General features: G+C 41.6%; 1 protein-coding gene across 6 annotated transcripts in view; it reads left to right on the forward strand.

The window, feature by feature from the left end:
• LOC116943884 (tenascin-X-like) overlaps window positions 1–23811 on the forward strand; it is a 156527-nt gene that overhangs the window by 75036 nt on the left and 57680 nt on the right. For all 6 annotated transcript variants that reach the window (XM_032957190.2, XM_032957195.2, XM_032957191.2 and 3 more), the window contains 13 exons: window positions 2163–2354; window positions 4546–4839; window positions 8613–8699; window positions 10325–10516; window positions 11704–11997; window positions 12243–12329; window positions 13411–13602; window positions 14433–14726; window positions 14970–15056; window positions 16787–16978; window positions 19181–19474; window positions 19710–19796; window positions 23056–23247. In XM_032957190.2, the coding sequence (XP_032813081.2) occupies window positions 2163–2354; window positions 4546–4839; window positions 8613–8699; window positions 10325–10516; window positions 11704–11997; window positions 12243–12329; window positions 13411–13602; window positions 14433–14726; window positions 14970–15056; window positions 16787–16978; window positions 19181–19474; window positions 19710–19796; window positions 23056–23247 (2484 nt within the window). The remainder of the gene's footprint in view (window positions 1–2162; window positions 2355–4545; window positions 4840–8612; window positions 8700–10324; window positions 10517–11703; window positions 11998–12242; window positions 12330–13410; window positions 13603–14432; window positions 14727–14969; window positions 15057–16786; window positions 16979–19180; window positions 19475–19709; window positions 19797–23055; window positions 23248–23811) is intronic.

A 23811-nucleotide genomic window follows, 5' to 3' on the forward strand; every position in this document is an offset into this window, starting at 1 on the left:
GACGAGTAGACTGCGTTGTGTTCTGTCCGCCGGAGAAGTGGGAGACTCGACAACGGCAGAACGAACACCAGAGGATTGTGAAAAGGCAAAACTTTATTTCAAAAGTCCTCTTTGGAAGGGCAAATTGCATAACCTGCAATGACGTTTAGAGATGCCTTCCACGTCACAACACCGCAGCTGAATTCCTCAGTCCAAAAGATAGCCCCCACATCTACATTGGGGGGGGGGGTGTGCCTCATACTTGACCGTGCACGTGGGGGCTCGATCCAATGGCTGATCACCATCGCCAAATCTTAATAATAACACTGTAATACAGTTTTTGTTCTTGGGTAGTAAGTGTTATTTCGTAATTGCTTATGCCTAAAAAGTATAGAAAATGGCTATTATTCCACACAAACTTTGCTTTTGTGACCAGGACAGTGATATTTTGAAATGTACCTATTTTCAATAAGAAAACGGGCAAATTTGTGTATTTCTGTTCACATAAAGTCAGAAAAAAACAACATGAATCAAAATTGACATGTATCTATACTAAAGTAATACAAACATGACTACAAAATATTTAGAAGTGAGTAGTTTTTCGAGATTTACAATTATACTGTAAATCACTTTCACGAATCGGTCCCAAATTTAGTCTCCCATCATGTTCTCGTTATACACTCCCATGTTCTCCTTGAATTTATCAAGATGAGCATCAAAGATATGGACTTTGAGGGACATCCTACAGCCCATTGTGCCGTAGTTCTTCACCAGAGTCTCAACCAGCTCCACGTAGTTTTCGACCTTGTGATTGCCCAGGAAGCCAAGAACCACTGTGACAAAGCTGTTCCAAGCCGCTTTCTCCTTACTAGTGAGCTTCTTGGGGAATTCATTGCACTCCAGGATCTTCTTTATCTGTGGTCCGACGAAAACGCCAGCTTTGACCTTTGCCTCGGACAGCTTAAGGAAGAAGTCTTGAAGGTACTTTTGAAGGCTGCCGACTTCTTATCTACAGCTCTGACAAATTGTTTCATAAGGGCCAATTTGATGTGCAGTGGTGGCATCAGCACCTTCCGGGGGTCCACCAGTGACTCCTACGCGACGTTGTTCCTCCCCACAGAGAACTCGGTTCGCTCTGGCCAGTCCCGCCTGTAGTAGTGCGCCTTGGTGTCTACATCTTTTGTAGTGCGCCTTGGTGTCTACATCTTTTGTAGTCATGTTTGTATTACTTTAGTATAAATAAATGTAAATTTTTATTCATATGATGTTTTTTTCTGACTTGATGTGAACGAAAAGACACGAATTCACCCGCTTTCTCATTGAAAATAGGTAATTTCAAAATATCACTGTCCTGGTCACAAAAGCAAAGTTTGTGGGGAATAATAGCCATTTTTTTTTACTTTTTAGGCATAAGCAATTAGGAAATAACACTTGCTACCCAGGAACAATTTTTTTTTACACAGTGTAATTGTACCCGTAATTAAATCATGAGCCTGTGTGCTAAAATGAGGTTTTAGAATTGCGTTAGTTATTGACTTGCTTTTAGCTCTGTGCAGCGCCTTGCGACCTCTGGGTGAAACCTGCTTTATAAGTGTAAATTATTATTAATAAAGACGCACCTGGCTCTCCGTAGCTGTGCCAAATGGTTTCTTAAGTTCCCATATGCTACAGAGTGCACACTTATACACGTGATTAATCACAGGTGAGCTCACACTGCCTACACATGGTACACGCTATGCCTGTAAACTACAGTATTACATCACAAAATTGTAAATATTTCAGCGTGTACATTCCTGGTTAAAAAAAATTACTCTAAATAATTGAAGGGGAAATTTGTTACTGAATTAATCAATAACGTCTATGCGAAACAACAGAAAATATGGCAACTTAACAGCGGGGGATTCCTGCAATGCAATTTGATATTTGAAAGGTTATTTTTTTTAACATAGGTATACTGGAAGTACTCTTGACAACCATCACCGTAATATTTTCTGATAAAAAGGCACACTTTCAACAGTCTACATATTTCTATTCAATTCACCTGCCTAGTATTAGATGAATTAGAGTTAGAGCAGTTGAATAGTTGACGGGTTCTTCATAGTTTTAAGCCGTGAGCCTAACGGGAGACTTGGCATATGGAGGATGTGATGTGTAATATCCACGTTGTGTTTGACACTGTGTAGGGGTGACGGGCTACCGAGTGCGTGGAACTCCCCTGCACGGCCAGCGCGGCCACTCAGTGGACGAGCTGGTGAGGCCTGATCAGACGTCGGTCACCGTGGAGGGACTCACGCCCGGTGTGGAGTACAACATCACCGTTACGGCCGTCAAGAACGGTCAGGAGGGCAAACCTTCGTCCACCATCATTTCAACTGGTGAGGGCTCCTCGGCTTTGTAACGCATCTGAATGGTCTATCTGATGTTTCGCAACGAAAACAACAGACTAGCACCGCTTATGCGAGCCTTGTAAGGTACTTTGGATTTGGCCAACCTGGTCTGTTTAAGTATGTGTAATCAGAAAGGGTTTTAATATGGCTATATTGGACTTTTGACTGTTTTCTGAAAACGCATTATTTCGCTATTTGATCATTTGTTATTGGGGATATCTCGGCACGGCTGCACTTTCTGCATATATACGGTATATTAGTAATTCACCATGAGCCGAATTACCGTACCGAATGGTCCAATTCCGGCATACACGTGGGGCGACGCCACGCGCCACGGCCAAAACAACGACTCGGTCTGGTGGCGGTGCGCGTGGTGAGCGTCAGTCCAGACCTGCCGCTTGTGCACTCTGTGCAAGCGGACCCTCTCGGAAATGTCGTCTACACCCACATCAAGAATAGAAACGGACTGAAGTAAAAAATCTCCTGAGTCCAAAGTTTTGGATATAATTGATGCAGGTGTGTTAATGCGTATGATGTGTGAAGAGTTTGGAAAATACATTTGGAAAATGTTTTTTATTGGAGCAGGAGGCACTGGGGGAAGTACCATTGTACATAATTCAGAATATTGGATAATTTGGCCAGGCCAGAGCCCCATATGTGTTGAATTAACAAGGGTTTACTGTCTTGATCTTGAATCTTGCTGAAATGTATTTTTGTTCTACTTCCAGCTGTACAAATTCTTAACGCTGTGGCAAATCACATTTTGCTATTGCCCTCTACTTTAGTGTATTTACGATTTAATCTGTTCTGAAGCTTCAGTTGCTAATACACCACCAATGCAAATGTGTTACAATATGTAAACTGAAATATACCGTTTTATGATTAAAAACATATTAATCATGCTTGCTTGAATATTTTTAAATATAAAAATGGCATTATATTAGTAAGTTGCACTGTTGTCGCTCGCAGTTAAAATGCCTCAATGTTATATTATTTAAGGTGAGCAAATGAGAGATGTTCACCATGAACAGATTTTCCAGAAACGATATCTGCACGTCTTTATTAAACTCTCATTTTGATAAATAGTGATACTTTTAATCTGGCAATAAAATGTGTGGCTGCAGCTGCGCATACGTGTATTTAATTAGCCTCTAAATTAAATCAGGTGTACAAATGTTTCGTGTGTGTGAGTGCGTGCGAGAGATGTGCAGTCACACATATAGGCTATGGAATTACAACTGTGGTGTTGATATTCTAATGCTATTCACCCTGATCCAATATCGAATGCTTTTATGCCATGTATGTATGTTGAACATCTTTCGCACCGTACGTAGCCAACCGTGCTGATTGGAGGTGCGGGGGATGGACAACAAACAAAACACAAAGCAAATTTTGATTTAAAGCTTTCGTGACTGCAGTAATTCATATTCTTAGTTTTTTTCGGTAAAGTCACGTTGAAGAGAAACAACAAAATAATAAAATATATAAAACAATAAAAAATTCTCACGACGTTTCGACCATAACTCAAATGGTCATCTTCAGGTGTGTTGGTTTGCATAAATTGATTTTTAAACGGCGCATTTATTTATTTATAAAAAAAAACGTTAGCGTCACGCGCAGTGATTTGGCAGTTTGCCCAGGACTAGTCCATCTATATTTTGAAAAGAGGAGGGGGGAGACGAAATTTTTTATAATGTATGCTGTCTGAAAGCCACTGTAAGCGTGAACAATCAATTAAGAACTGAAATGGTTTATCAAATCTTTCCAATGATTGCTAAGATAGAATCCATCTTCTCGGTTGAAATTGTCTCTGTGCTTGTATATGTGGATAGCCTCATAAATAAATAAATGCGCCGTTTAAAAATTAATTTATGCAAACCAACACACCTGAAGATGACCGTTTGAGTTATGGTTGAAACGTCGTGAATTTTTTTTATTGTTTTATATATTTTATTATTTTGTTGTTTCTCTTCAACGTGACTTTACCGAAAAAACTAAGAATATAAAACACAAAGCAGTTCTAAAGAAAATTATAAAAAAAACATAACATGCTATAGTTAATGTGGCAAAAACTGAATATGTGCATTTTATTAATTCAATGGGTAAACAATGCAATCAGGCTTGAAGTGCATCTGATTTAATCGTGCTTGCTAACCTCACTCTGCATTTGCCTTTGAAGCTGGTGACAGGGTGGTTGTAGTCACCCCACGGCCGTCTGATCTCAGCTTCACCGACGTGAGCGACACCTCTCTGGTGCTGCGCTGGACCCCGCTGTCCGTGCCTGGCATCACGGGCTATCGCGTGACGGTGTCTTTGCCGGGCGACTCCTCGCCCCACCTGGATGCCGTCGTGGGGCCTCGCACGGGGGTCTATACCGTCGAAGGCCTCCGGCCCGGCATGGTTTATGATATTGGGGTCTCCACGCTGACAAAGGATGGGGAGAGTGAACCTGCACGGCGCTCGCAAACCACTGGTGAATGCCACAACCATTTGTCTCATCTGTCGTTCAGTTTAATATAATTTTGGCCAGTTTATCTTTATTTAACACGTAGGCTTTTGCAACCAATATTATTCATTATAAAGGTTTTTTTAGGTTAAATCACGTAAATATGAATGTCATGGGACCATTTTTGCCAGTATTAAAGTAGGAAAATAAGACTAGGTTTTATTCTTTCTAGCAATATAGCTGCTCACCCCAAGCTATAAATGTTCTAACACGTGCATTGGATTTGTACTGTTCGCTATTTGGCGTTCTCTGGTCTGACACTGGTGAGATAAGACCCACAAAGAAGGCTGTCTCTGGTGTAGGCCAATCAGTTTCGAAGACAATGCTATTATAAATAGAGCATGTTTTGTTTGCATGTTCTCCACAAGTATGTGTGGTGGTTAATGCAGACCTGATTCCTTGCAAAAGGTATCTATTTGCTGTTTGCACATCTTAACACCTCCTGTAAATAATAAAGGTTTTTGGGTTAGATCGCGTTATTTATAAATGTGTCGTAACCCTCCACCACCCGACATGGCCAATCAGCAAAAAAAGTGTCACGTTGACAAAAGACAATTACTCTTTGGTTTTTCTGTAAAGTCACGTAGAAATAAGACAATAAAATAACATAATAGTATACGACGTTTCGATTGCAACACAAGCAATCATCATCAGGTACAGAAGAGCTAAATTTAAGAGAGAGAGGAAACACATAACCACAGATATATATACAGACACCTAAGTAGAGGGAATTAACACAGATACCCAAGGGGATACAGAGAAAGACGGAGGAGCACACTAAATCAAACAGGGTTTAGCAAAATTTGGAAACCATATAAAGCAACACAGACGGTCGGTCAAAACACAATTAACGCATAGTCTGGTAGATTACGTTATTTCAAAGATTGCTAAATTGTAAGTTGTGTGAAATATAAGAGTGATAGAATACAGATCGCAGACATGTATAGATGGAGGAGCACACTAAGACATCTAAGCAGAACGAGTTAGCACAGAGACATATGGTCTAGGTGGTTTTGAGGCCCTTGGCTAATTTGGTGTTGCTCATTCTTAGGGATTAATGAATTTGCAATTATTGCAGTCGTCTTACGTTCTAAAGTATTAGTTGGATCTCGTTTAATTTTAATGTAGGTACTTTCCTCTAGTAAATTTCTAATTTTATTATCATAATCGGCTCGTGACATCACTACAGTAGTGCGGCCTTTATCAAAACCACCTAGACTGTATGGGCTACCAAAGATTCATAAAATCGGCATCCCATTACGACCCATATAGTCGGTACAATTGGCTCTGCCACTTATAAATTAGCAAAATATGTAACTAAACAAATACAGCCCTACATCGGTAGGACATCTTCATTCATAAGAAATTCAGAACATCTTGTGAATGTGATTAAAGATATTAAACTTAATCCTAATGATATTCTGGTAAGTTTTGATGTGATTTCTCTATTCACTAAGGTTCCAGTGAACGAATCGCTTAAATTACTTGATACACTAGTAATGAATACGGGTTTACCAAAAGATATTCCGAAACTTGCTGACCATTGTTTAAATAACACTTAATTCTTATGGAGAGGGGATTTCTTTAAACAAAAGGAAGGAGCAGCAATGGGCTCTCCTTTATCTCCTGCTATAGCAAATCTGTACATGGAAAACTTTGAAATAAGAGCACTTGCCTCGAGCACATTAAAACCATATTTTTGGTTTAGATATGTGGATAACACTTTGGTTGTCTGGCCACATGGTAAAGATACTCTTAATGATTTTCTAAATCATCTCAATGCACAAAACCCGGCCATCCAGTTCACCATGAAAATGGAGGTGAATAACACACTCCTGTTCCTAGATATTTTGCTTGGACATGGCCTAAACGGTAAAATAACATGCAGCGTTTACAGAAAGCAAACGCACACTGATGCCTATCTGAATGCAGAGTCGCATCATCATCCAGCTCAGAAATCCTCTCTTATCCAGACGCTCATACATCGGGCTAAAACAGTGTCAGATGGTGAAAGTCTAGTGAGAGAGATCAAACACGTTAAAGAAGCATTACGACAGAATGGCTACAATAATACTCAAATTAACAGAGCACTGAATGCCAAATCACGATCGCAAAGCAACACTGCTGAAAGCGATCAGATTGTTAAAAAATTAAAATTCCATATCTCAGGAGTAACTGACAAATTAGCCCGTGTTTTGCAAAAGCAAAACATTACAGTAAGATTTGGTACAGTAGACAAAATTCAAAAACTAGTATCTTGCACTAAAGACGAATTACCTAAATTATCAACAGAAGGTGTATATCGGATTAATTGTTTATGTGGCAGATGCTATATTGGACAGACGGGACGTAACATCAGCACAAGACTAAAAGAACACCAAAGAAATATTAAATTATCTCAAACACAACGGTCGGCAGTGGCAGAACATGCTTGTCAACAAGGACACTCAATTGATTTTGATAACGTTGAAGTGTTGTGTAAAACGAATTATTACTGGAAAAGACTAATTAGTTGAAATTGAGAGAAATAGAAATAATGTTAATTGTTCTGACAGCTACAGGCTTAGTGCGGCTTGGAAGCGTATTATTAAATAATACAATCATAGATACTACAATTCCTTATAGGGGAAACACATACTAATTAATGGATTACCAACGTAGCATATAATCACAATAACACACATTACAACTCATTACTAATCATAACCATTGATTTCCAATCGATTATATAATTACTGCACCTGAATGAGTTAAATGATGACGTCACCCCTGCTGCTCTATTTAAGACCGGGAGCAAGTGAGGGCTTTACCATTCTGGCGAATTGCCCGATGATGCAGTATGTAATTACCAGTGAAACGTCGTATTAAAACTGTAAATGTTGTGGATTCACTCTTCAACACACCGGTGGGCTAAAGTAGTGAACTAATTGTCTTTTGTCAACGTGACACTTTTTTGCTGATTGGCCATGTCGGGTGGTGGAGGGTTTACGACACATTTATAAATAACGCGATATAACCCAAAAACCTTTATTATGAATAATATTGGTCGCGAAAGCCTACTTGTTAAACCTCCTGTAAATACAGCATATTCTTAAATTTTGATTTAAAGCTTTCGTGACTGCAGTAATTCATATTCTTAGTTCTTTCGGTAAAGTCATGTTGAAGGGAAACAATAAAATAATAAAATATATACATTTTATAATTTTATAAATATATATTTTATTGTTTCCCTTCAACGTGACTTTACCGAAAGCATATTCTTACTTTTCATAAACATATCGTATACCCACCACCATCCGACGCAGCCAATTACCAAAGTTTGTCACATGAACCTAATGTGCAAATTAACTATTACTTCAGCACATCGGTGTGTTGGAGAGTAAACCCACAACATGTATAATTGAGTACGACATTGCCAGCAATAGCTAATTGGCATGTCCTGTTCACATGACAAACCTTACTTATTGGCTGTGTCTGGTGGTGGTGGGTTAGAGGACACGTGTATTTATGCGAGCTTACCCGCAAAACATTTATTATGAAGAGTTTAGCTTTACCTCGCACTACTCCTAGCCTCGCATTGCACCATAAGTGTGCAACTTTTTTTCTGCATTCAGAAACGTTGGGGAGGGTTGACCTTGAAACATAACCAGTGGTACTGTTATTCGCATTACAAGTGTCAAGTTATCATCATGCGAGTTCACAGATTTAAAGTCGGATTCTCTCCCCTCTCTCCGCTCCAGCACCGGGCTCCCCGAAGGACGTGCACGTGACCTTGAACTCTGACACCGGCGAGTTGACCATCACCTGGCAGAAGGTTGCCACTCCAGGTGCAGTGATGTCTCATAACAATGTTTGGAAGTACCCATTGTTCTAAAGGCGTCGTTTGTCAGCTGCCTAGTATTTATTGCATACACACGTGGCAAAAGAGTGTAGCTGTGTATTACCAGCTCGGTTAAAGGGGGTTGGGAGTGGCTGGTGGCACCAAGCATTAACACTCGCACACATGCTTGATGTGAGGTGCGTTCAGCTGAAAGGATGTATAGAAGCACACTTGAGAAAATACGTTGCATAAATCCGTCTTGCGTGACGCAAAGTTTACTCATCAGCAGTCCTGCTTGGAGCTTTCCTTCGTGCAACGTTCCATTTAATTCACAAGCGATATGTGCTCGGGAGCTATGCCTTCTGCGGTAGCTCGACAGTCTTGATGACACGAGCGGAGCACTCGGAGCTTGCCTGATGCAAAAGCTGTGTTGTGCATTCTGGGAAAAATCTTTGAGGGTTTCCCGACTTTGGACACTGCAAAATCTTGAGTTTGATAGTCATCCTTCGATCTGCCCTGGTCCTGAAACGAGGCCTTTCTGGTCATTTTCTGAATGAAAAAAGCACTCGGAAACTTAGCTAGAGGTGAACCCGCTACACACGAAGTCGCCACATAATTAAACTATTTTTTTTTTACCTGGTAAGGCCCACTGAGCTGCATATAGCTCTTTTTCAAAAGCGATCTGGCCATCACAAATGATCGCTCAACAAAGTAGCTTATCATCATGTGGAAATGTATCGTGGCTAAACACTCTCCACGCACGTTGATTCTAAATGTGGAGGGAAAGCAAGATGACCTGGAGAAAAATCCACGCAACCACGGGGAGAACTTGCAAACTCTAAATCTACAGGCGTCAATGTTGAGATCAAACCCTCTGTATACACCAGGCAAGGTAGTTAACATCTCGCCACCGTGGCGCCCCATTTGATTTTAAAGAGCAGATGCCACCAGACCTAATGGTCAATCGATTCCACAATAAACAAATCTGCGGTTACTCGGAGTTGACCTTCCATATGTCCCATCTTAACATAGGTATACTGCCAATGCATTTGACAACTATCGCAATATTATTTTCTGAAAAAAGCACATGTTCAAAAGTCTACATTTTTTTTCTCATGACCTGCCTTGTATTCGAGGAATTAAAGTTAGTGCTTTTAGACAGTATATGAAGTTTTGATTTAAAGCTTTCGTGACTACAGTAATTCATATTCTTAGCTCTTTCGGTAAAGTCAAATAAGTATATGAAGTGTTTGACGCGTAGGCTTTCGTGACCAATACAATGTACGAGGTTTTTTTGGGTTATATTGCGTGAATATCAGTGTCGTTAAATCCACCACCCGCAACATGTACAATTCGAGTACGACGTTTTAGCCGGTAATTACAGCCAGCCTCATTCGGCGATTTGTGGTGAAACGTTGTACTCGAATTGTAAATGTTGTGGGTTTACTCTCCAACAAACCGGTATGCTGAACTAGTAACTATTTGTTATGTCTTGTTTATGTGACAAACCTTACTAATTGATGGTCGGGTGGTGGCGGTTTTTAATGACACATTTACGCGATCTAATCCAAAAAATACCTTTGGCGCATATGGAGTACGTGTAATATCCACGTTGTGTTTGACACTGTGTAGGGGTGACGGGTTACCGAGTGCGTGGAACTCCCCTGCATGGCCAGCGCGGTCACTCGGTGGACGAGCTGGTGAGGCCTGATCAGACGTCGGTTAACGTGGAGAGACTCACGCCTGGTGTTGAGTACAACATCACCGTCACGGCCGTCAAGAACGGTCAGGAGGGCAAACCTTCGTCCACCATCATTTCCACTGGTGAGATTCGTTGGCTTGGTAACGCACGTAAATGGTGCATCCGATTTTTCGCAATGAAGATTGCTTGGCACAGCTTATTGTGAGCCTTGTAAGATATTTTAAAGTTGGCCGACCTGCTCCACCCAAGTAAAATTTTGTAATACACAAATTTGTTGGGCTGGCTAGCTGGGCTTTGACTGAACATTGAAAACACATTTTTGAACTTTCCTCTGGCTGCAAGCTTTTCTCTTATTTTTTGCTTTGGGTTGCTTTTGCCAATTTAAGTGGTTTGGGTTTGTTGCAAACAGGATTTCACTATTTAATAAAACCTGTACATCAAGACACACCAAAAATAAAGCATGGAACTTAAAAGTATTATTGCACAAATTTCCATAATATCAAATCTGTTACTTCAAAGCTTAAGCTAGGTGACCGTAAACCAAAAGTGTAATCGTGCAATAGCATCTCCCCAAAGCCCACCCTTCCCATGTAACGAGCTAGCTACCGTCGCATCAGCCATGCTGTGCAGCCTCTGTAAAAACCCTGCCCATGTCACGTGCTGGCTACCGTCACATCAGCCGTGCTAAAGCGGCACCTGTAACCCCCCTTCCCATGTAAATTGCTGGCTACCATCGTAGCAGCTGTGCTGTACAGCCACTGTAAACCCTCCCATCCGATGTAATGTGCTCGTTGGTTTTGGCCTGGTCGCCTTTGAAAAGAAGCTTATTGGCTAAATGGGCCTGACACGTATGCAAACTGACTGGCTGATATGTCAAGGTAAAAACAATACTTACAAAAAATACATTTTCAGAGAAGACTTTGTTGAACAACTTGGAGTTCTTAAATATTATAATGGCATATTAGTAATTTATTGTAGCGAGCAGTTAACATGCCGCAGTATTATATAAAAATTTCAGGCGAGCAAACTTTGACAACCTTTCAAACTATGTTCAATCTGAAGGGATATGTTAACTTGGCAAACGTGTGTATTTCACTTGCCTCAAATAAATGTAGAGTTCAAATCTATTCTACTGCCATTCCCCATGATCCAAGATCTAATGCTTCATGTCCTAACATGCGGACGTTGATGTTGCAACGACTGAATATGTGCATTTATGAATTTATTGGGATTTGAACACTGCAATCAAGCTTGAACTGTGTCTGATTTAACCGTGCTCGCTAACCTCACTCTGCATTTGCCTTTGAAGCTGATGACCGGGTGGTCGTAGTCACCCCACGGCCGTCTGATCTCAGCTTCACCGACGTGAGCGACACCTCTCTGGTGCTGCGCTGGACCCCGCTGTCCGTGCCTGGCATCACGGGCTATCGCGTGACGGTGTCTCTGCCGGGTGACTCCGTGCCCCTCCTGGAGGACACTGTGGGGCCTCGCACGGGGGTCTATGCCGTCGAAGGCCTCCGGCCCGGCGTGGTTTATGATATTGGGGTCTCCACGCTGACGGAGGACGGGGAGAGTGAACCTGCACGGCGCTCGCATACGACTGGTGAATTCTACAACCATTTGTCTCATCTCTCTCATCTGTCATTCAATTTAACATCGTGTTGGCCAGTTCAGCTTCATCTTGCATTACTGGGAGCCTCACTTTGCACCATCTCTGTTCAACTTGAGGTCTGAGTTCAGAAGTATTGGGAGAGTTAACCTTGAAATGTATTCTACGTTAAGTGTCAAGTTATTGTAATGCGAGTTCACAGATTTAAAGTCGTCTTCTCTCTCCTGCCTCCACTGCAGCACCGGGCTCCCCGAAGGACGTGCACGTGACCCTGAACTCGGATACCGGAGAGTTGACCATCACCTGGCAGAAGGTTCCTACTCCAGGTGCAGTGGTTTATAACATTGTGGAGAGTTACCTCGTGTTCAAATGTATCGTTTATCAGCTGCCTAATATTTCACGTGACAAAGTTGGAAAGTCGATTTAAGATTAACACGTATAATTCAGGTGCATGGTGGTGGAAGGTTCAGACAGACTTTTATTATCAAATGATAAATGGCCTAACCTAAACAACAATCAAGTTTACCTTTTGAGTCACTGTCAGCTCAAGTAGGTGGAATGAGGCATTGTCTCTTACTTGATAGTAAAATGAAACCATGGTAAATAACACCTGCTGAGATGTGCAACATTTTACATATATACTTTGAGTAATCTAATATTGATACATTACAAATTAATTTTGTTTTGCCTAGTTTAGATGCAAATTACCAATTACTTTGAGATGTGTTCTTTCAATACAGTTGAGAATTTATTGAGATCACGGATTTAAATGGGATGTAAGTTAGACAGTTCACAGTAAAGGTTTTTGGGTTGGATCGTGTAAATAATAAATGTGCCGTCGACCAACAACCACCCGACATCCAATTAGTAAGGTTTGTCACGTGAACAAAATGTGCCAATCAGTTACTACTTCAGCACACCGCTTTGTTGGAGAGTTAAACCCACACATTGTAAATGTGTGCTGAAGTAGTAACTAATTGGCTACGTTTTGTTCACGTAACAAACCTTACTAATTGGCCGTGTCGGGAGAGAGTGGTGGTGAGTTAACGACACATTTATTTTTACGCGATCTATCCCAAAAACCTTTTATTGTGAATAATATTCGTCGCGCAAGCCCTACTACTTCTAAGTGTTGAATCAAATTAGACAATGCCCACCTTTTTCTCACAAGGCACGGCCAGACGTGCATTGGTGCTAACATGCACTTGTGAATGTGTCTGTAAGTACTTGTACGCAAATACGTGTGCGTGTCTACAACTTCATGCTTCAGTGATCCGCATAATATTAGAGGATTTAAGTTCGAATTAGTAGCTATTTGACAGGTACTTTTTAGTTCATCCATAAGCCTAATGGCAGACTTAGCATATGGAGTATGTGTAAATATCCATGTTGTGTTTGACACTGTAGGAGTGACGGGCTACCGAGTGCGTGGAACTCCCCTGCATGGCCAGCGCGGCCACTCGGTGGACGAGATGGTGAGGCCTGATCAGATGTCGGTCACTGTGGAGAGACTCACGCCCGGTGTGGAGTACAACATCACCGTCACGGCCGTCAAGAACGGTCAGGAGGGCAAACCTTCGTCCACCATCATTTCAACTGGTGAGAGCTCCTTGGCTTGCACATGAATGGTGCATCTGATGTTTCGCAATAAAGATGGCCTGGCACAGCTTGTAAGATATTTTGAAATTGGCCGACCTAGTCCAGCCAAGTGAAATTTTGTAATACAAAAATTATCTGGGGTCTGGCTAGCTGCGCTTTGACTGAACACTGAAAACGATTTTCTCTTTAGCTTTACTCTTGCGGCAAGCTTCTCTATTTTTATTGCTTCGGGTTTGCTTTTGTCAATTAAAATTATTTGGATTTGTGGCAATTAGCATTTCACTATTTAGTAAAACCTTACATCGAGACACACTCAAAGTATCGCCTTGGAAAAGAAGCTTCTTAGCTCAATGGACTTGACCCGATACAAATTGACTGGCTGATATGTCAAGGTAAAACTATTTTTTATAACAGAAATACAATTTTCAAAAATACGTTTTTGAACAACTTGGAGTACTTAAATATTAAAATGGCATATTCGTGAGTTGCATTGGTTGTCGCGAGCAGTTAACATGCCGCAGTATTGTATTAAAATTGCAGGCGAGCAAACTTGACAACCTTTCAAACTATGTTCAATCTGAAGGGATAAGTTAGCTTGGAACACGTGTGTATTTTAGTTGCCTTGCATAAATGTGGAGTTCAAATCTATTCTACTGCCATTCACCATGATCCAAAATCTAATGCTTCGTGTCCTAACATGCAGACGTTGATGTGGCAACAACTGAATATGTGCATTTTTGAATTTATTGGGTTTTGAACACTGCAATCAAGCTTGAACTGCATCTTATTTAATCGTGCTTGCTAATCTCACTCTGCAATTGCCTTTGAAGCTGGTGACCGGGTGGTCGTAGTCACCCCACGGCCGTCTGATCTCAGCTTCACCGACGTGAGCGACACCTCTCTGGTGCTGCGCTGGACCCCGCTGTCCGTGCCTGGCATCACGGGCTATCGCGTGACGGTGTCTCTGCCGGGCGACTCCTCGCCCCTCCTGGAGGACACTGTGGGGCCTCGCACGGGGGTCTATGCCGTTGAAGGCCTCCGGCCCGGCGTGGTTTATGATATTGGGGTCTCCACGCTGTCGGAGGACGGGGAGAGTGAACCTGCACGGCGCTCGCAGACGACTGGTGAATTCCACAACCATTTGTCTCATCTCTCTCATCTGTCATTCAATTTAACATCGTGTTGGCCAGTTCAGCTTCATCTTGCATTACTGGGAGCCTCACTTTGCATCATCTCTGCTCATCTTGAGGTCTGAGTTCAGAAGTTTGGGAGAGTTAACCTTGAAATATATCTACGTTAAGTGTCAAGTTATTGTAATGCGAGTTCACAGATTTAAAGTCGTTTTCTCTCTCCTGCCTCCACTGCAGCACCGGGCTCCCCGAAGGACGTGCACGTGACCCTGAACTCAGATACCGGAGAGTTGACCATCACCTGGCAGAAGGTTCCTACTCCAGGTGCAGTGGTTTATAACATTGTGGAGAGTTACCTCGTGTTCAAGTGTATAATTTTTCAGCTGCCTAATATTTCACGTGACAAAGTTGGAAAGTCGATATAAGATTAACACGTGTGATTCATGTGCATGATGGTGAAAGGTTCACAGACTTTTATTTTTATTAAATGATTACATGGCCTAACCCAAACAACAATCAAATTTACCTTTTTAGTCACTGTGTCAGCTCAAGTAGGTGGAATGAGGCATTGTCTCTTACTTTGTAGTAAAATAAAACCATGGTAATTAACACCTGCTGAGATGGGAAACATTTAACATATACATTTTGAGTAATATAATTAACATACAAATGAACCTTGTTTCGCCTAGTTTAGATGCAAATTACCAATTATATTCTTTGGTGTTTTCGGTAAAGTCATGTAAATAGGTAAAAAAAAAAATAAACAAACTACGACTTTTCGATCGCAACACAAGTGATCGTCATCAGGGGGAAAAATGAACTGGAATTGCGTGTCCCATCTTTGGTAAAATAAAACTAACATCGGAGGGTGACAAGATGGAAAGATCACAGCCAGTTATGACTTAAACTGATTGACGTCCTTTCAATGATTTCTGCATTTTACTTGACCAAAGATGGGACGGGCAATTCCAGTTCCTGCTGTGTCGCCCCTGCTATGCGCGTACCACAAGTTGTTAATTTCTCCACGTCTCATACGGCTCCCCCTCTCCGAATTCCGATCTCACATTAACATAACCATCTCCGCTTGCACAGGCTCCGGGACACTTGTGCCCCGCCCACTTCATTCTGATACCAGGATGCCTGGGCTACGTCCATTTTAAACCTTTAAAACAGCTTGCCTTTAGTGGGTTCCCCCCCCCCCTTTTTCCTCCTGATGGCGATCGCTTGTGTTGCGATCGAAACGTTGTAGTTTTTTGGTTTTTATTATTTTTTGAACCTATCTACGTGACTTTACCGAAAGACCCAAAGAATATGAATTCCTGCAGTCACGAAAGCTTTAAGTCAAATTACCAATTATTTTGAGATGCGTTCTTTCGATACAGTTGACACAATTATTGAGATTACGTATTTATATAGGATGTAAATTAGACAATTCACAGTAAAGGTTTCTGGGTTGGATCGTGTAAATAATAAATGTGCCGTTAACCAACAACCACCCGACACAGCCAATTAGTAAAGATTGTCACGTGAACAAAACGTGCCAATCAGTTACTACTTCAGCACACCGGTTTGTTGAAGAGTAAACGCACACATTGTAAATGTGTGCTGAAGTAGTAACTAATTGGCTACGTTTTGTTCACGTGACAAACCTTACTAATTATCCGTGTCGGGAGGTGGTGGTGGTGGGTTAACGACACATTTATATTTCCGCGACCTATCCCAAAAACCTTTTATTGCGACTAATATTAATTGCGTAAGGCCTCTACTACTAAGTGTTAAATACAATTAAACAATGCCCACCTCTTTCTCACAAGGCACGGCCAGATAAGCGTGGGTGCTAACATGCACCTGTGAATGTGTCTAAGTACTTGTGCGCAAGTACGTGTGCGTGTCTACAACTTCATGCTTCAGTGATCCGCATAGTATTAGAGGATTTAAGTTCGAATTAGTAGCTATTTGAAGGTTTTTTTTTTTTTGCTTTAAGCCATAAGGCTAATAGCAGACTTTGCATATGGAGTATGTGTAATATCTATGTTGTCTTTGACACTGTGTAGGGGTGACGGGCTACCGAGTGCGTGGAACGCCCCTGCATGGCCAGCGCGGCCACTCAGTGGACGAGCTGGTGAGGCCTGATCAGATGTCGGTCACCGTGGAGAGACTCACGCCCGGTGTGGAGTACAACATCACCGTCACGGCCGTCAAGAACGGTCAGGAGGGCAAACCTTCGTCCACCATCATTTCAACTGGTGAGAGCTCCTTGGATTGCACGTGAATAGTGCATCTGATGTTTCGCAATTAAGATGGCCTTGCACAGCTTGTAAGATATTTTTAAATTGTCCGACCTAGTCCAGCCAAGTGAAATTTTGTAATACAAAAATTATCTGGGGTCTGGCTAGCTGTGCTTTGACTGAACAGTGAAAAGATTTTCTCTTTAGCTTTACTCTTGCGGCAAGCTTCTCTATTTTTATTGCTTCGGGTTGCTTTTGTCAATTAAAATTAATGGGTTTGTGGCAATTAGCATTTCACTATTTAGTAAAACCTGTACATCGAGACACACTCAAAGTAAAGCGTGGAACTTAAAAGTATTATTTCATGTTACTAAAAATAGACATGTCTGCCAACTATTGTAGGAAATCTATAATACACGAACGGGAAGTACCCGGCATTGCCTGGGTGAAAAATATATTTCAAAACTTGTACACAAGTACTAAGCTATTGTGAAAGCCCGGCGTTCCGTTTGTCTGTCCATTTGTCCATCAACAAAATTATACGAGGTTTGCAGAAGTACAAAAAGTTATAGCAAGTGGGGGGTAAATAGTTGATCTAAAAGGTTTTGGGAAAATTGTCGACCCCCCCTCAATTTCTTATTTTTTTAACTCCCACGTAGGCTATATACCTACACACCCTGCATACAATAGAGTGAGTAGTATTTACTGACTCAATAGTAGTATCTGCGACTCTATAGTAGTATCAACCAACTCTATAGTATAAATACTGACTCTACAGTAGTATCTAATGACTATGGTAGCAATTTACATAATCTAGTCATATCTATTGACTTTATAGTAGTGTCCACTGACTGTAGTAGTAACTACTAACTCTAGTAGTTTATACTGACTCTGCAGCAGTATATACTGACTATAGTGGTAGCTGCTGACTATAGTATTATCTACTGACTCTATACTAGTATCTACCGACTCTATAGTAGTAACTACTGACTTGATAGTAGTAGTAATTAACTCTATAGTAGTAACTTCTAACTATAGCAGTATCTGCAGATTCTCTAGCAGTATCTACTGACTTTACAGTAGCATCTACCGACTCTGCAGTAGTATCTCCCGACTCTACAGTAGTATCTCCCGACTCTATGATAGTATCTATCGACTCTATAGTACTAACTACTAACTTAACAGAGTGCCGTGGTGAGGCCTAGTGCCGTGCAGAATCCCCGGCCTTTCCTAGATTGCTCAGCCGGCCGAGGTGGCACCTTGGCAGGCTGGGGCTGGGACTGGGCCGCTAACCCCCCCTCCCACCATCCCCCCGCCGGCACTACAGTAATATTTACCGACTCTAATTAATAACTGCACACATTGGGGTGGTCAGGGGGAGAAGAGGACATCAGTGTGAAAATCATAGCTCAGTCCTGGGTAATTATTTGAAACCTAAACCCCAAAGAGTGAGTTCAAACCGTTGCAAGTTGCGTCCACAGACAGAGACAGACAGACAAAAAATTACTTTTATAGGCAAGATTTTTTCCGTAATATAAAATCTCTTATTTAAAAGCTTAAGCTAGTTGGCATTAAACCAACAGTGTAATCGTGCAATAGTATTCTTCCAAAGCCCATTCTTCATATGTAACGTACTTGGTATCTTCGTACCAGCCATTCTCTGCAGCCCCTATGAACCCTCCCATCCTATATAACGTGCTCAGCTGTTTTCACCTGGTCACCTTTGAAAAGAAGCTTCTTAGCTTAATGGGCTTGAGCCGTTACAAATTGACTGGCTGATATGTTAATTTAAACGATACATTTTTATAACAGAAATAACATTTTCAAATAATACGTTTTTAGAGTACTTAAATATTGCAATAGCATATTAGTGAGTTGCATTGGTTGTAGCGAGCAGTTAACATGCCGCAGTATTGTATTAAAATTGCAGGCGAGCAAACTTGACAACCTTTCAAACTATGTTCAATCTGAAGGGATAAGTTAGCTTGGAACACGTGTGTATTTCAGTTGCCTTACATAAATGTGGAGTTCAAATATATTCTACTGCCATTCACCATGATCCAAAATCTAATGATTCGTGTCCTAACATGTGGACGTTGATGTGGCAACAACTGAATATGTGTATTTATGAATTTATTGGGTTTTGAACACTGCAATCAAGCTTGAACTGCATCTGATTTAATCGTGCTTGCTAACCTCACTCTGCATTTGCCTTTGAAGCTGGTGACCGGGTTGTCGTAGTCACGCCACGGCCGTCTGACCTCGGCTTCACCGACGTGAGCGACACCTCTCTGGTGCTGCGCTGGACCCCGCTGTCCGTGCCTGGCATCACGGGCTATCGCGTGACGGTGTCTCTGCCGGGCGACTCCTCGCCCCTCCTGGAGGACACTGTGGGGCCTCGCACGGGGGTCTATGCCGTTGAAGGCCTCCGGCCCGGCGTGGTTTATGATATTGGGGTCTCCACGCTGACGGAGGACGGGGAGAGTGAACCTGCACGGCGCTCGCAGACCACTGGTGAATTCCACAACCATTTGTCTCATCTGGCGTTCAATTTATCATCATGTTGGCCAGTTCAGCTTCATATCGCATTATTGGGAGCCTCACTTGGCACCATCTCTACTCAACTTGAGTTCTGAGTTCAGAAGTATTGGGAGATTTAACCTTGAAATATAACTACGTTAAGTGTCAAGTTATTGTAATGCAAGTTCACAGATTTCAAGTCGTTTTCTCTCTCCTGCCTCCACTGCAGCACCGGGCTCCCCGAAGGACGTGCACGTGACCCTGAACTCAGATACCGGAGAGTTGACCATCACCTGGCAGAAGGTTCCTACTCCAGGTGCAGTGTTTTATAACATTGTGGAGAGTTACCTCGTGTTCAAATGTATCGTTTGTCAGCTGCCTAATATTTCACATGACAAAGTCGGAAAGTCGATTTAAGATTAAGACGTATGATTCATGTGCTTGATGGTGGAAGGTTCACAGACTTTTATTTTTATTAAATGATTACATGGCCTAACCCAAACAACAATCAAATTTACGTTTTTAGTCACTGTCAGCTCAAGTAGGTGGAATGAGGCATTGTCTCTTACTTTGTAGTAAAATAAAACCATGGTAAATAACACCCGCTGAGATGGGCAACATTTAACATAGAAATTGAGTAATTTCATATAGATACAAATTACAAATTAACCATGTTTCGCCTAGTTTAGATGCAAATTACCAATTATATTTCTTTTACTTTTTGGTTCTTTCGGTAAAGTCACGTCGAAAGAAAATAAATTAAATAATAGAATACGACGTTTCGGTTGGAACACAAGCAATCGTCATCAGGTACGAATGACTGAAAACAAACCTAGTAAATTTAGAAATATAATGCAATACAACAGAGTCGGCTAACAGTATAGTCAACACCATACCTGGTTGATTACGTTCTTAGAAAACAAACCTAAATTTGAGACCGAGACACAGACACGGAGACATGAAGACAAACACACAAGCAGAGAGAGACAACACAGAGAAAACAAACTTAAATCCTTCCCGTAGAGGTCGTTCAAACTATTATATTTCTAAGCTTACCAGGTTTGTTTTCTCATTCATTCGTACCTGATGACGATTGCGTGTGTTGCAATCGAAACGTCGTATTCTATTATTTAATTCATTTTCTTTCTACATGACTTTACCGAAAGAACCAAAAAGTAATTCCTGCAGTCACGAAAGCTCCAAATCAAGTTTTTACCAATTATATTCTTTGGGTCTTTCGGTAAAGTCATGTAGATAGGTTCAAAAAATTATATAATAAACAAACTATGACTTTTCAATCGCAACACAAGTGATCATCATCAGGAGGAAAAAGGAACTGGAATTTCCTGTCCTCTCTTTGGTAAAATTAAAATAACATCAGAAGGTGACAAGATGGAAACATCACAGCCAGTTATGACTTAAACTGATTGATGATGTCCTTTCAATGATTTCTGCATTTTACTTGACCAAAGATGGGACGGGCAATTCCAGTTCCTGCTGTGTCGCTCCTGCTATGCGCGTACCACAAGTTGTTGATTTCTCCGTCTCATACGGCTCCCCCTCTCCGAATTCCGATCTCACATTAACATAACCATCTCCGCTTGCACAGGCTCCGGGGCACTTGTGCCCCGCCCACTTCATTCTGATACCAGGATGCCTGGGCTACGTCCATTTTAAACCTTTAAAACAGCTTGCCTTTAGTGGGTTCCCCCCCACCCCCCCCCCTTTTTCCTCCTGATGACGATCGCTTGTGTTGCGATCGAAACGTTGTAGTTTTTTTGTTTTTATTATTTTTTGAACCTATCTACGTGACTTTACCAAAAGACGCAAAGGATATGAATTCCTGCAGTCACGAAAGCTTTAAGTCAAATTACCAATTATTTTGAGATGTGTTCTTTCGATACAGTTGACATAATTATTGAGATAACGCATTTATATCGGATGTAAGTTAGACAATTCACAGTACAGGTTTCTGGGTTGGATCGTGTAAATAATAAATGTGCCGTTAACCAACAACCACCTGACAAGCCAATTAGTAAAGTTTGTCACGTGAACAAAATGTGCCATTCAGTTAATACTTCAGCACACCAGTTTGTTGAAAAGTAAACCCACACATTGTAAATGTGTGCTGAAGTAGTAACTAATTGGCTACGTTTTGTTCACGTAACAAACCTTACTAATTGGCCGTGTCGGGTGGTGGTGGTGTGTTAACGACACATTAATATTCTAGATTTGAAGCTTTCGTGACTGCAAGGATTCATACTCTTTGGTTTTATTCGGTAAAGTCACGTAGATCAAATAAAACAAAATAAAAGAAAATAATTAAATCACGACGTTTCGGAGGCACCACAAGCTTCCGTCTTCAGGTGGAAAAGTCAACGCAGAATATCTGCGTCGGGAGCACAGTTCAGAGACAACCGTGATTATATACAGGTTAAGGGAGGGGGGAAGAGTCAGTAAGGGGGCATGGGTGGGTTGGACGGCTGAGTTGAGCAGCCTTTTAATAGGCTGCTGCGGGTAAAAACCACTTCGCACTGCACGGGAGTGGGTAAAAAACCCACCTTTTGTTATGCTGCGTGTGGGGTCGGGGAGATTTTGAAAGCGGGTGCAAAACGGCTGATGCTGCGTGGGGGGTCGGGGGGATTTTGAAAGCGGGTGCAAACGGCTGAAGCTGCGTGGGGGGTCGGGGGGATTTTGAAAGCGGGTGCAAACGGCTGTTCAATTATAAGGTAGCTGAAGCTTGATATACAACCACTGAGAAAAGGAAATGGCTGTACAAAAAATTGAGAGGCAGCTAACTTTTGACTTGATTTATAACATCTTTCCAGTGATTACTCAATTTGAAACCATCCTCTCAGTTGAAGTTGTCTGTGTTTGTAAATCTGGCAGAACGAATTTTTTTGCCGTGGCTGATCATTGTTACAACGCTGTGGGTGATCATGATATTGTTTTCTCTGATACCAAGGTGCTCTGCAAACCTACCGGTTATTATCAGAGATTTGTCCACGAGGCGATCCAGATTTGCAAACACAGACAAATGCAATACAACACAGTCGGCTAAAACAGTCAACACCCCACCTGGTTGATTACTGCGTTAACTTTTCCACCTGAAGACGGAAGCTTGTGTTGCCTCCGAAACGTCGTGATTTAATTATTTTCTTTTATTTTGTTTTATTTTATCTACGTGACTTTACCAAATAAAAACCAAAGAGTATGGACACATTTATATTTACGCGATCTATCCCAAAAACCTTTTATTGTGACTAATATTCGTCGCGTAAGGCCTACTACTACTAAGTGTTAAATCAAATTAGACAATGCCCACCTCTTTCTCACAAGGCACGGCCAGATGTGCGTGGGTGCTAACATGCACCTGTGAATGTGTCTATAAGTACTTGTGCGCAAATACGTGTGCGTGTCTACAACTTCATGCTTCAGTGATCTGCATAGTATTAGAGGATTTAAGTTTGAATTAGTAGCTATTTGACAGGTACTTTTTAGTTCAGCCATAAGCCTAATGGCAGACTTGGCATATGGAGTATGTGTAAATATCCATGTTTTCTTTGACACTGTAGGGGTGACGGGCTACCGAGTGCGTGGAACGCCCCTGCATGGCCAGCGCGGCCACTCGGTGGACGAGCTGGTGAGGCCTGATCAGATGTCGGTCACTGTGGAGAGACTCACGCCCGGTGTGGAGTACAACATCACCGTCACGGCCGTCAAGAACGGTCAGGAGGGCAAACCTTCGTCCACCATCATTTCAACTGGTGAGAGCTCCTTGGATTGCACATGAATGGTGCATCTGATGTTTAGCAATTAAGATGGCCTGGCACAGCTTGTAAGATATTTTTAAATTGTCCGACCTAGTCCAGCCAAGTGAAATTTTGTAATACAAAAATTATCTGGGGTCTGGCTAGCTGCGCTTTGACTCAACACTGAAAACGATTTTCTCTTTAGCTTTACTCTTGCGGCAAGCTTCTCTATTTTTATTGCTTCGGGTTTGCTTTTGTCAATTAAAATTATTTGGATTTGTGGCAATTAGCATTTCACTTCTTAGTATGAACCTGTACATCAAAACACTTAAAGCAAAGCGTGCAACTTAAAAGTATTTTTACACCTTACTAAAAATGGACATTTCTACCAACTGTTGTAGGAAATTTATAATACATTTTTCCATAAAATTAAATGTTATTTCAAAGTTTAAGCTAGTTGGCATTAAACCAACAGTGTAATCATGCAATAGTATTCCTCCAAAGCCCACCCTTCACATGTAACGGGCTTGCTATCTTCGTATCAGCCATTCTCTGCAGCCCCTTTGAACCCTCCCATCC

This window comes from Petromyzon marinus, chromosome 19 (assembly GCF_048934315.1).
Source record: "Petromyzon marinus isolate PM22_M1 ecotype Great Lakes invasive population chromosome 19, UKy_Petmar_22M1.pri1.0, whole genome shotgun sequence".
Lineage (NCBI taxonomy): Eukaryota > Metazoa > Chordata > Hyperoartia > Petromyzontiformes > Petromyzontidae > Petromyzon > Petromyzon marinus.